The sequence below is a fragment of the Panthera tigris genome, chromosome A1 (assembly GCF_018350195.1).
Source record: "Panthera tigris isolate Pti1 chromosome A1, P.tigris_Pti1_mat1.1, whole genome shotgun sequence".
Taxonomy (NCBI): Eukaryota; Metazoa; Chordata; class Mammalia; order Carnivora; family Felidae; genus Panthera; species Panthera tigris.
Window position 1 is genome coordinate 231,123,889 of NC_056660.1, and position 13,320 is coordinate 231,137,208.

At 46.4% G+C, this 13,320-nt stretch overlaps 1 protein-coding gene across 4 annotated transcripts in view; it reads left to right on the forward strand.

Annotated features, from left to right (window-relative positions):
• Positions 1-13,320, forward strand: part of SEMA5A (semaphorin 5A) — a 473,593-nt gene that overhangs the window by 354,027 nt on the left and 106,246 nt on the right. For all 4 annotated transcript variants that reach the window (XM_042997660.1, XM_042997674.1, XM_042997671.1 and 1 more), the window contains one exon: positions 12,814-13,021. In XM_042997660.1, coding sequence (XP_042853594.1) covers positions 12,814-13,021 — 208 coding nt within the window. The remainder of the gene's footprint in view (positions 1-12,813; positions 13,022-13,320) is intronic.

Genomic DNA, 13,320 nt, shown 5'->3' on the forward strand with positions numbered 1-13,320 from the left:
ATTACAAGTTAAAAGAAAGAACTTTCATAACATATTAGCTGTCTGCTACTTTGGGATAATGAGCAGCTGAATTGATGAACTTTATGTAATGATCTGTTGCTATGGCAACATGCTGCCCAGTGAGTGGAAGAGGGCATTTCATCATTACTTCACTGATAATGGTTGGAACAGTAACGGATGCAAATACAAAAGGTTTTCTTTTACTCCACGGCAACTCTGGGTCGATGAGACAAAACAATAAAACGTCTCTTGGAAACAGTGGCAGAGAATCAAATAGAGTCAAATGCACAATTGGAAAGACAGTAATTTAGCTTTCCAGGTTCGTGGTCTTAGTGTCCACAGTGAATCTCCAGCCCAGTCGCAGGTAACCATTGTCAGAAGTGCCCTGTGTCCGTTCCGTGGGTTTCATTTCTGTACTGGATTCAGCACACAGCAAGCTCACTAATGAACACTCCCTTAAAATACGATAACACGTTGAGATGTCACAAGAGGAGAATGGAGTCAGGCTTACATTTAACCATCCAATGGTTTGCAATAAATAATCTCTGCATCTTTATTCCACATTTGTCTGAACCAGCCCTTTCTTTGCTTTTTATGACTTTTTTTTTTTTTACAAAACACAAAATTATGTATAACTCCACCCTTTAAGTTTTTTTGTACCTTAGAGGAAATATGTATTTATTGTGTGTTTTGGAAGTGCTTCAGACTGCTGTTCTTTTTTTTTTTTAATTGTTTTTGAATGTTTGTTTTTGAGAGAGAGAGAGAGAGAGAGAGAGAGAGGTGGAACACGAGTCGGGAGGGGCAGAGAGAGAGGGAGACACAGAATCCGAGCTGTCAGCACAGAGCCCAATGCGGGGCTCAAACTCACGAACCTCGAGATCATGACCTGAGCCGAACTGGGCGCTTAACTGACTGAGCCTGGCTGGTGCCTCCAGGCTGCTGTTCTTAAGAAGAATCCATTTCTCTGACACTTTTTTCAGTGTTCAGTGTTCTCAAATTCATCGAATTAAAGCCGCTCTACACGTAGAGCATAAGGCATTTTACTTTAAGCTTAATTGTTTCATTGTTCAGGCTTTAGTGAATTGCAGAAGGTTGTCTGATCGTATGCAAGCATGAAAATTCAAAAATGATCATTTTTATTTACAGCAGTCGTAACTGTTCTGAGCTGCCCACGTTTTTCTTTTCCTTCCCTCTCTCCCTCCCTTCTTCCTTCCTGCCTTCTTTCCTTAAAAAAAAAAAAAAAAAAAAAAAAAGGTGTATTTTCATAAACTTTTGAAATTTTGGTGAGACTAAAGTTCTAGAAATCCTTCAAAAAGAAATTCATTATAATCAGCGCCCTTTTCCTCAGGTACCTGAAAGTTCATTCTTGAGTGCTCATTCCCTTCTCTCTGATGTTCCCCCGAAGAGCAGGAGAGCCTTTAGCGTAAAGGTCGTGAGTAACAGCACCGTCTGTGTGAATTATTTTATAATGCTTATCAAAATGCATCCATTTTTCACAATGTTCCATGTCCTATATCATCTCTTGCTGCTTTACTAGCCCGGGATCAAACGTATAGGGGATTAAGTGAAATAAATGGAAGTATTTGAAAATACTAGGCTCTAACTAATATGAATCTTACATTGTGATCATACAAGTCAGACCTATAATTTATAGTGCCTTTGCATTTCAATTTCAATCATGACCTCTTAAGGGAATGTGGAAAAATAACTCATGGTCTAGTTTTGAAATTGCTTTAAACAAATTATCTGAAGGGCGAAAGTCCGGTTTTTTTTGTTATTTTTTATTTTTGTATATCCTACTCTTGACATGGAGTCCCTGTGCCAGCTTGCATCATAACGAAGATAACAAGTTCCACAGATTGGGTGGACTAAACAAACAGAAACTTCTTTCCCATTTCTTTCTTTCTTTCTTTCTTTCTTTCTTTCTTTCTTTCTTTCTTAATGTTTATTTTTGTCTTTAAGAGAGAGAGAGAGAGCGTGAGCAGGGGAGTGGCAGAGAGAGAGGGAGACACAGATTCTGAAACAGGCTTCAGGCTCCAAGCTGTCAGCACAGAGCCCGATGAGGGGCTCGAACCCATGGACCGTGAGATCATGTCCTGAGCCAAAGTCAGATGCTTAACTGACTGAGCCACCCAGGTGCCCCCCCCCCCAGCCCTGCCCACTTATTTCTGGAGGTGGAAGTCCAAGGTCAAGGTGTTGACAAAGTTGTTTTATTCAGAGACTCCTCTCCTTGGGATGCAGACGGCCGTCTTCCTGATTCGTCCTCATATGTGGATGCACATGTCTGCATCCTAATTTTTCTCTTCTTGCAAGGACACCAGTCATCCTGGAGAAGGGACCTCCCCCTATACAACCTGTTGTGTGTTAATTACCTTTTTAAAGGCCCTGTCTCCAAATATAGTCAAGTTCTGAGGTGTTAGGAATTAGGACTTCAACATGAACATTGAGGGGACACAATTTAGCCCACAATACTCCCTATCTTCTTATAAGACCCATTTTCATAGCAAAGGAGAGATGGTTAGGCTTTTCCATCTCTATCAAGACGCAAAATTGAATCTCATTAAAACTATTCAGTCCTTATTAGTGAGAAAAGTGAACATTGACAATTACAAAAACGTCCGTTATTTTCCCCCAAAGTTAAAAATATGACCAATTCTCAACCAGCATAGCTGAGTGATGTGTAGTAGGGCTTACACTGCACAGAGCGAACGTGACCTACAGCAAACAGTGGTTTCAGGGTCTTATTTTTACTGTGAGATTTTTTTGGCTTAAATATCTCTTGTCACCTTAAGCCCCCCCTTTTTTGAAGATAACCCTTTTCGTCAGATTATTCTCTTGTTTGTGTCCTGAGCTCTTGGAAGTGAGAGCCCAAAGCCTGATGGAGAAGTCAGATCAGTTCCGGGCTTGGCACCACTTATACATCAGTTATCTGTGGACTGAATTCTAGGATAAGATAAGCACAGACCCCTAAATCATAGCTTAATCTTTGTCTTGATTAACTGCTCTCGCTTCACACACCGCTTATCAGCCCCCCTGATCTTTTAGGAGCTCATCAGCCATGCTGATACTGATGCACCGTTACAGCCATTGCATATTATCCCTTCCACACTTTTAGGACAAAACTGACCAGCACTTGATTGGTATGAAGAGGCTCTAAACTCTGGCCCAAGAGTGAACTTTGGCACTCACTTAGCCTGTCTGGGCTTTGATTTCCTCGCCTGCAAAATTCGCAGTGTTGTTGTAGGTTCCTTCCATCTCTAACATCCTGTGACCATTTGGAATTTTAATTCGGAAAACATGATGGTAGAAGGCCAATTGCAATGAGAGGTGGCCCTATCAATGGGGTCTCTCGCGTTCTCCCACATGGACTTGTCTGAATCCACGTGGATTCAGAAAATGGACCGAATTAGGAAAGTGAAGGTGGACAGTGTTTCCCTATTTACACATGAAGCTGTACACTTGTGCTTCTCATTCCTTGCTAGTTTAAGTTTGGTTAGTTTCTTTTTTTCCTCTGTGCATTAGCTGTAACATTGATTATTCGAACTGCGGATCCTAAAAGATGATGTCACCCATACTCTTTCTGTTTGGAAGGTCCTCAGGGTCCTTCATTTTCTCAGAAGAGTGATACAGAAACTACACTCCAAAGAAGAACAGGGACGAGCTTGACCCCTAGTTGAAAGGAAAACCCTACCAAGCAAACGAAGAGCAGGGAGAACCTTCCCTAATGGTTTGATTGCTTTGTGGCAATCCATAGGTTTCCAACCTGACCCGACAGTGATTGCATACTCTGTCACAGGACATCTGTCACTTGCCTGTGGTAAGTTGTCAGCTGAGCGATGCCAAATGGGGAGATGAGGAGTTAAGGGCCAGGTTTAGTCCCAGAGCCATTAGTTAACCTTTAGGGACCTGGGTTATCTTACCACAATAGGAAACGATTGCTCCAGTGCAGGGATTTTTTTAGATATCTGTGGATGGGAACCCTTTATTCAAGGGAAATCATATGGCAAGATTCAAAGTGTATAATGCAGCCCAACAGAGCTTGTCATACTGTGGATGAAGTGAAGCCTCATGAACTTACTGACTATCTTGGGGGGGCAGGCAGACACCTGGCTCTCCAGGACAGCACCAGGAGAGCCTTGTGCATCCCCAGGCTGCCCAAGGCTATAGCTACGGTGCCAAATGGCTACCGGGCACCTGAACAGTGACTGGTCCCAGTTGAACTTGGGTTTTGAAGACTTAGTATAAAAAATTGCAAAATAGGGCGCTGGAGTGGCTCAGTTGGTCGGGCGTCCGACTTCAGCTCAGGTCATGATAATCACAGTTCACGAGTTCGAGCCCCGTATCGGGCTCTGTGCTGACAGCTCAGGGGCTGGAGCCTGCTTTGGATTCTGTGTCTCCCTCTCACTCTGCACCAGCACCCCCCCCCCCCACCTCACTCGTGCTCTCTCTCTCTCTCTCTCTCAAAAATAAACATTAAAAAAGTTTTAATGCAAAATATCTCAATAATATGTTAATTACATATTATAATTTTATATACTATCATAATTTGGATACATTGGGTTAAATACAAATAAGTAATAAAAATTCATTCATCTGTTTTCCTGTCGGTTTTCCTTTTTTTAGGTAGATACCAGAAAAACTTCAAAGTACTTATGTGGACTGTAATATATTGCCATTGGATGGCGTTGGTCCAGACAAACTCTGTCAGCTCCCACTCGCAGGCGTCAGTGTTGGAAGGTTTTGGGGATTGAAATCATTTCGGCTGCCTCCCCAGGTCCCATGAATAGGTCATCTTGTCCCCAGGAAATGCGCTAGGAATTTGTCCTGGAAACTTCCTTTACTGCCACACTCCACTCTAAGGATATATTTTTTTTTCTTTGAAACCAAAATACTTGTTTATTTCCTGCTTAAAACACACACACACACACACACACACACACACACACACACACACACATTTGTTCTTGTTTGTTTTTATTCTTGTTTCATTTACTTTCCCGTGGACTGCTCCATAGCTGGTTTGCTGTAGAGCACCCACCCCAGTTCCTGTGGGGTGAAGGCTGAGGGAGCGAGATTCAGGCTTTCATGGATCATTTCTTTTTTTTTTTAAGTTTATTTATTTAGTTTGAGAGAGATAGGGAGGGAGAGAGACAGAGAGAGAGAGAGAGCGCATGCATGAGAGTGGGGCAGGGGTAGAGAGAGAAGGAGAGAGAATCCCAAGCAGCCTCTGGGCTCTCAGCACAGAGGCTGACATGGGACTCGAACTCCCTAACCATGAGATCATGACCTGAGCCGAAATCCAGAACCGGGCGCTTAACCGACGGAGCCACCCAGATGCCCCTCATGGATCATCTCTTGTGCCTGTTATTCTTTGGGGCAATTTCTTTATATCTTTTTCAAGTTACACTCCTGTTTTTTGATAAGTATTGGATAAATATTTTCTCCCAGCAATCCCTCGTTCATTTTAAAATTGAATTTATTATTCCTTCCTGTGATGATGTTCCAACTTTACCTCACCAAGCCATTTTATTTACAATCTTTGCTTTTTCCTTTGGTCATTTTCCTAATGGCCTAGAATATGGAGGTCGAAATGAATATCTCTGTTATTACAGTAATCCAATTTCACCCCTGCATTTTCTACCCGCCATCAGACTCACTTCTGGTCTTCCGTGGCTTCATTAGTCACCGGCAAGAATCAATATTAGAGATTGTTTGGATGCACATTCTGATGATTTATGCCCTGGAGCGTTATCGTTACCTCTGGCAAGCATGTCAGTGAAGCCCTTTGTTTGTGCGAGGTCTGGTCTGGTGACAGTACCTTGCGTGGTCCTTGTTTCTTGGGGTAGTTTTCCCTTTCTCGTGTTGCCAGAAATACCACCTTTTAAGTGTATCTACAGCTTCTGCTCATCTGTAGGCACGTACTTGAATTTGGCTCCGCGTGCCTCCCTAGACAGATGGCGCGTAAAGGGTTGGGCATGTCAGTCATTGTGTTTGCTCCCCTGCGCCCACGTCAGCATGTGCATATGGGAGGTTGGCGTGGTGGTCCTGGTGCCCAGGGGAATACGTGCCTTCTGAAGCAGCTGCCACCTGTGCGTGTCCCCCCAGTGGGCATCAGGCAGCAGCTCCCATGGGATCAGAATGTTGCCTCTCTTCTTGTTACCTCCCAACTGGTCAGGTTCCTATGACTTGCAGACAAGGTCATGGAATAAAAAGAGAAGGCAGACAATCTACGTAAAACTACCTTCTCCTCCTCTTCCTCCTCCTCCTTCTTCTTCTTCTTCTTCTTCTTCTTCTTCTTCTTCTTCTTCTTCTTCTTCTTTTAATATGATTTATTGTTGGCTCACATACAGCGTATACAGCATGCCCTTGGTTTTGGGGATAGAGTCCTGTGATTCATTGCTTACATACTACACCCAGTGCTCATCCCAACAAGTGCCCTTCTCAGTGGCCATCTTCTTCTGCATGACACTGCTTCTTTAGCAGTAGCTTTTTAATTAATGTTTACTTTGGAATTATTTGTTGCCATCTTTGATCTCGTTCATCAGCATTGAAGTGAAAGCTTACTTCATGTCTGAATCCCTTAGAGGACTTGGAAAATACAGCTTATCAAAAATACATACTAATTCTTCTCCTCTCTGAAACTCCCATTTTCTCATCTAGAAAGTAAGAATAATCGCGCGTATATGCTGGATCCTTGAATAACAGGGGGCTGGGGGCGCCCACACCCTGCACATTCAAAAGCCTAGTGTGACTTTGACTTCCCAAAAAGTTAACTACTTCTGACCTGCCACTGACTGGAAACCTTACCGATGACATAAACAGTCCTTAACACACATTCTGTATGTTATGTGTAATGTATGTTTTATTCTTACAATATGGGAAGCCAGAAGAAAGAACATGTTACTATGAAAAACCATAAGGGCGGTCCCTAGGGGCCTCAGTCGGCTAAGTGTCAAACTCTTGATTTCGGCTCTGGTCATGATCTCGCAGTCTGTGAGTTTAAGCCCCGCATCGGGCTCCATGTGGACAGTGTGGAGCCTGCTTGGGATTCTCTCTCTCTCCTTCTCTGCTTCTCCCACCTGCTATTGCTTTCCCTCTCTCTCTCTGTCTGTCTCTCTCTCTCTCAAAATAAACTTTAAAAAGTATCATAAGGAAGAGAAAATACAATATTTATTATATTCATCGTACTGTTATTTACTGGAAGAAATCCACACGCAAGTAAACCTAGTCAGTTCAAACCTGTGCTATTCAGGAGTCACGTGTATCAGCTACGTCTTAACTATCTTGCTGAGATGATCAGACGAAATGTGGGTGTAACAGGGTTGCCAGAGTTAGCAAATGAAAACACAGGATGCCCACTTAAATTTCAATTTAAGGTAAAGTATGAATACTATTGAAGAGGACATACTAATACGAAAAAAAAATTATTCACGGTTTATCTAAACTTTAAATTTAAGTGGGCATCCTTTATTTAATCTGGTAACCCCCTAGGGTGTACGCATGCTGTCTGTTGTGCTGAAAGGAGGCAAATGTAAGTTACTTGGTGCCACGTTTAATGAAATTTTCATGTGATTACGACTATTCATGTCTTGCAAATAACAGCCATACTATCAGCTTTGATCCGACCTTCAAAATCCTGCAGGAGCTCTGTCTCTCACCGTGTGCACAGTTTTCCATTTGAGAGTAAACTACAAAACTGTGACTTTCAAATTGGGGTCCATGACAGAATGAGTAGCTGACACTTGCCAGAAGAAGCAGCTATTAGGAGAGTTTGTGGCAAGTCAGTGCCAGTCGTGTGTGTGTGTGTGTGTGTGTGTGTGTGTGTGTGTGCGTGCATATGCTGTTAGCTCCCTGGGGACCTGAGCCACAGCTGGCTGAAAGTGCCAGATTTTTCTTTTCTTGCTGATTGTCGAATTTCCAAGAATGATCGAGAAAGTTGTATGTATTTCTTGTGTTAAAATAAAAGACAAATGGAAACTAATCTTGAAAAGTCCCCAAGCAGACAAAACCAGTTCAGTCATACAAACAAAACTTAATTTGCTTGTTTTGCAAGGCTAACTTGACCTGGGTCACTTCTTGCTTATGCCTCTGAAAATCCTAAGGAAACTTGAACTGTTTCCCGAGGTTGATATAAGGTGACTGCTAACTAATGGCTTATTATTTAAGAAAATTCTAATGTAATAACCAATCACTGTGAAGAAGAAAGTCACTACCTTCCCACTACATAAGCTGCTTTGTAACAAGACCATGTAATGGTCCGAGTGCCCTGGTTTGCACACTGTCCTTTTGGTGTGTGCACAGTAAATTTTTACTGATTTCTACTTCGGTGAGTCATTGGTTTTACTTCTGTTATTTCTGAACTTTTGACACTGGCATCTGTTTTGTTTGTTTGTTTGTTTGTTTGTTTGTTTGTTTTTGTACCCCCCCTCCCGTAACTCACTTTGAGTAGCGTATTGAATTTTCAGTGTGTCGAAGGTATATATGGTTTTAGTTTTAATGGCAAATCTTCAGAGTTAATATTTTATCAGATGAAACCAATTAAAATGGTTTTCTTCATTCCCATTTAGTTTATGACACTTTCAGCTAAAATCTATGCCTATTGGGGAAATAATGTTTCTTGTTTGCCCTTCACCCTGACTGATAACATAACTCTCATTAACGGCCACAATGGAAAAAATATTAATCAGGATTTTTTTCCAGCAGATGCACGGATGATGACATTCTCATCCCTTCTTTTTCCCATTCTGTCCCTCACCCATCAGTGGGCCTCTCGCCCGGTGTGTGTTTATTCTTCTGCACAGGCCATATCCATGGCCACTTTGCACACGTCAGAGGACATAACTGACATAGTATCTTCTCCCCGTGGTGCTCAAGGTCAAGCGTACAAACCCACAAAACAAGGAGATGAGTCAGTACACCGTAATAAATGTTGTAAAGCAGAAACAGCAACAAAAAATTAAGCGCTCTCTGGGACCGACCAGGGTCTTCCTGTTTTTTGAACAAAATAGTTGTTTGCCCAGTGGTCTCTCTCATGGGCCAGGCTCTGCCTTTCTGCCTCAGAAAGAGACCAATGGCTTTGCCACATCCTTGTACCCGTGCTTCAGCCAGTGTGTCCAGTAACTGGGAGAGAACATTCGTCTGGACCGTGAGGCGGCGTCGAGGGTCTGTTCGCCGCTTACCACTCCAGTGGCAGCTCCTGATTAAATCTGCCGAAACTAGCAGGGTCACATAGTGTCGTGGGATTTAGAGACATCGCTCCTTCAGCCCGTCCCTTCTCTTTTCTGCGATGCAGGATGACCCAGGTTTTCTTTTTCTTTGTTCTAATGTGCTCGAAGGAGAGACAGATTCCTCGGAATTCCAGGGTCATTTCGTATTTCGAAACGTATCTGTTTGGGATGACATCACGTGTCATGATAGAGGTGTTAGTGGACGCTGTGTTACGGGTAATCATGTTGCCCCATAACATGATTATATAAGTGCCTCAAATCAGCATGTGTACACCTTAGACTTACACAGTGTGTTCTCCGTCCCCATAAAAATGTTTCGGCACACAATGATGATATTCAGCCATTCATTTAAAAAAGGAAAAGAAAAGAACATGGCCTTGAAGATGGGAAGAACGAGATCTGATCGTGCCCCCAAGAGAGGGCTTCCCCTGGGGGGGGGGGTGGGCAGAGAAAAACGGGCAGAAAGACGAATGGTGACAGAACGCCCTGACCTGGGCCTCCTAGACACCCCAGGAGGAGGGGTCTGCCTGGCTGTGTGTGGAGGGGAGAGAGAAGACTCCCAGCTTTCTGAGCAAAGACACAAAGAGGAAGCCAGCCGGGAAGCCATGTTAAGTGGAGAACCTGTATGTGCGGGGCTGGGGTGCTCCTGGGCCCCCAGAGCCCCAGGTGCCCCCCGTGACTCGGGCGCGGAGAGGTGGAGGTGCGAGGGAGCCCGAGATGAGGGCTCAGGCCATGCACGGCCCACGGCGACTCACTGCCCTGGTGGCCCCTTGTGCAGAGCATCCAAGGCACACGCACACGCGTCCTGATGCTCCCTCCAGACGTAGGAGAGGACGGTGAGTGTTCTGGGTTAGGAAGGCGTTCCGCACCAAGGTAACAGGTGTGTGAGCCCGGAGCGAGAACAAGGCGCAGGCCAGGGAAGGAAGAGCTTCACAGAAGCAGAGGTTCCTGGGGTGCCGGCGTGGCTCCGTGGGTTAAGCGTCCAGCTTCAGCTCAGGTCACGATCTCACGGTTTGTGAGTTCAAGCCCCGCATCCCCGCATCGGGCTGTCTGCTGTCAGCACAGAGCTGGCTTCAGACCCTCTGTCCCTCTCTATCTCTGTCCCTCCCCTACTCTCTCTCTCAAAATAAATAAAAACATTTAAAAAATTAAAAAAAAAACTCAGCATGCATGTGAGCATGTTGACATTTGAACTATTATTCTTTTGGGTGGGTTTCTCGGACTAGCAATCTATCAACAGCAGAAATAATAAACAGCAGGAGCCTTTGTTCAACTGTTGAATAGCATTTTTGTTCTGTAATCCACATTTCCCGTGACTATACTGTGACAACGGTCCAAAGATGGTGATTTTTCTGTTGGACTCCCATCTCCTTTGCCCCCTCCCCTCCCCACCCCCACCCCCTCCCTCCATTGCTATAAACTATTCTTGTTCCATCCCAAGGGTCTCTCACTTAAGCCCTCCTACCCGCCTTGCTGCCCGCTGGGGGGTGGCAGTCCCTGGCACCCCCTCCTGGCCTCTGGCTCGGACGATATCTTCTGTTGTCATGACGTCCCAAAGGATGGCTCGTGCCTGTCACTGCTCCACGGGAAGGCTGGCACCTCCATCTGCTGGTGAGGACTTCCTCTCAGGGTATTGTGGCTGAGACATCTCTGTACTGAAGTCACCTTCCCTGAAGCTCCCATCCTGTCCCCACCGTGCCTCGGTGCTGTGCATGGTTGTTGACGCTTTTCTCTATGTGGGGCAGGAAGACCCCAGAGTCACTGACGTTGAATTTCCCACCAGCTGGGGACTGCGGTCACCGGGTCCAAATTAGGTTGACTTTTGCAGTAAAGACATACAAGTTTTCTTGCACACTTAAGTCTGTGAGATGTTCCTTCGTTAGAATGTCTGTGGCCCTGTTGTGTAGGCTTGTGCCCTCTCTCTCTCTCTCTCTCTCTCTTCCCTCAAAAACAGGCACTGTGTTTTTCATCTTCCCAACGTATAGCGTAATTCCATTTATGCTTGAACTTTTTCGGAAGTAACACATTTATCCAGATAGCTCAAAATAAAATTAAGCCCTGGTTTACTAAGGCTGCATATGTTATTATGAAGTCAGTTCGTAATCAGTAAGTATTCACTGGAGATGTTTCAGATAGACTTTTAAAAATAAATTCAGGGTAACATATGTCTGTGCATATCTTTTCTCTTTAAAAGAAATATTCTGAGTCTCTGAGCACTTCCATAGGAATGGAAACCTGAAAATATTCCTGTCCAAATTGTTCTTGAGATTCATGGATTGATAGGAAGCCTCAAAGCTGAAGATTTAATCCTGGTTTTGGAATAACTTCTTAGCCTCATTTTCTGTATTTTCAGGGTGATAATTATAATGTTTTGAGACTCAGGATGCTGATGGGTTGATTTGAGGAGCTTAATGATGGCTTTAGGGAGTACTTCTAGTGGGTTTGCTGTCTCGCCCCCTGATTTGCAGGCTGGCACCAGGGCCTTCGCCAAAGCACGCCGGGGACATTAGCACACATATCAGGTCTGTGTCCTGATGCGTGCTATTGGCCGTGCTGTGACTCTCGCCGGCTAAGAGGCCTCCTCTCTGTGCTCTTTGCAGCCGGTCTGGGGAGATGCCTGATTCACAGGCAGTGCTTACAGCCACGCTTAGGTGTAGGTGAGCACAGACACGCAGTGACCGGAAAACCTGGGGCGGGGAAGAGACCGGGCCAGAAACAGACGTTCCACTGTCCAGGAGAGGAGAATTCGGGACTGCGAGACAGAGAAGGGCATCCCAAAGGGCACGCTTTAGACGGAAAGAGGAAGCAGGTGTTCCGGGTAGAGGAGGAAGAGAGACAGAGAAGGATGCACTTCCCAGGCAGGAAGGAGAGGAGGTATCCTTTGCTGTTGCCCTGGGCGTGTTGTGTCTGCCCTGCAGGGGTGGGGGTGGGGGGCGCGGAGGGGGTGCAGGTCAGCACCTCTTTCGGACACTAGGAATCCGAGATAGTCTCCTGAGGATTCCTCTCACCTGACAGTTTCCACGGGACGGAGCAGAGCTGGCGACCGGGAGCCACAGGTGGCTGTACTGCACGCTGGGTGTCTGGACTTGGACGTGGACGAGGCTGAGGGGGCTGAGCGGTCGTCACCGCTGGCTGCCCGGTAGCTGAGAGCCGGGGCACAGCCGGCGTGCCTGCCCCGCACCCGGCACTGGCGATTGAAGAGGTCCGGGGTGGGATTCGGGTGTCAGCATTGTTTTAAAAAGTTTTTAATGTTTTATTTACTTTTGACAGAGAGAGAGAGAGAGAGAGAGAATGAGACAGAGCAGGAGCAGGGGAGGGGCAGAGAGAGAGGGAGACACAGAATCCACGCAGCGGGCTCCGGGCTCTGAGCTGTCGGCACAGCGCCCGGCCCGGGGCTCGAACCCGTGAACTGGGAGATCAGGACCTGAGCCGGAGTCAGATGCGGGCCGGACCGAGCGCGCCCGTCAGCGCTTTCGAACGCCGTGCGAGCGGCCGGGCTGGAGACGCGTGGCGGCTTCGCTGCTGGGTGGCCGGCGAGGCCCGCTGACCTTCTGTCCCTTTGCCTCCTTCCCTGTTGCCCTCACAGATTACGGCACCATAAAGAAAGTGCGGGCGCCCCTGGCCCCGGCTGCCGGCAGCTGCCTGCTGGAGGAGATCGAGCTCTTCCCCGAGCGGCGGGGGGAGCCCATCAGGAGCCTGCAGCTCCTCCACAGCCGCAGCGCCCTGTTCGTGGGCCTGCAGGAGCACGTGGCCAAGATCCCGCTGAAGAGGTGCCAGTTCCACCGAACCCGCAGGTAGGCCAGCCCCGGGCTGGGCCCCGGCCCTCGGCATCCTAGCGAGCCCCGCGCCGTCCCAGGACGCGGGGTGCTGGTGCAAACCGCTTTGCGGGCAGAGAACGACCCCCTGGTGCCTCCGGACGGAGAGCCGATCGGTGACACCTGTAGGCATCAGCCAGGGTTAAGAGAAATTCCCCCGTGATAACCCAGATCTTTGGTGTTCCTGCATCGGGCCGGTGCAAGTTTGCTTTGATCGGGATCCGTGTAATGTAATATATGTACGGAGCGGGCAGCGCATGGTAGCAAGTGCGTCCTGT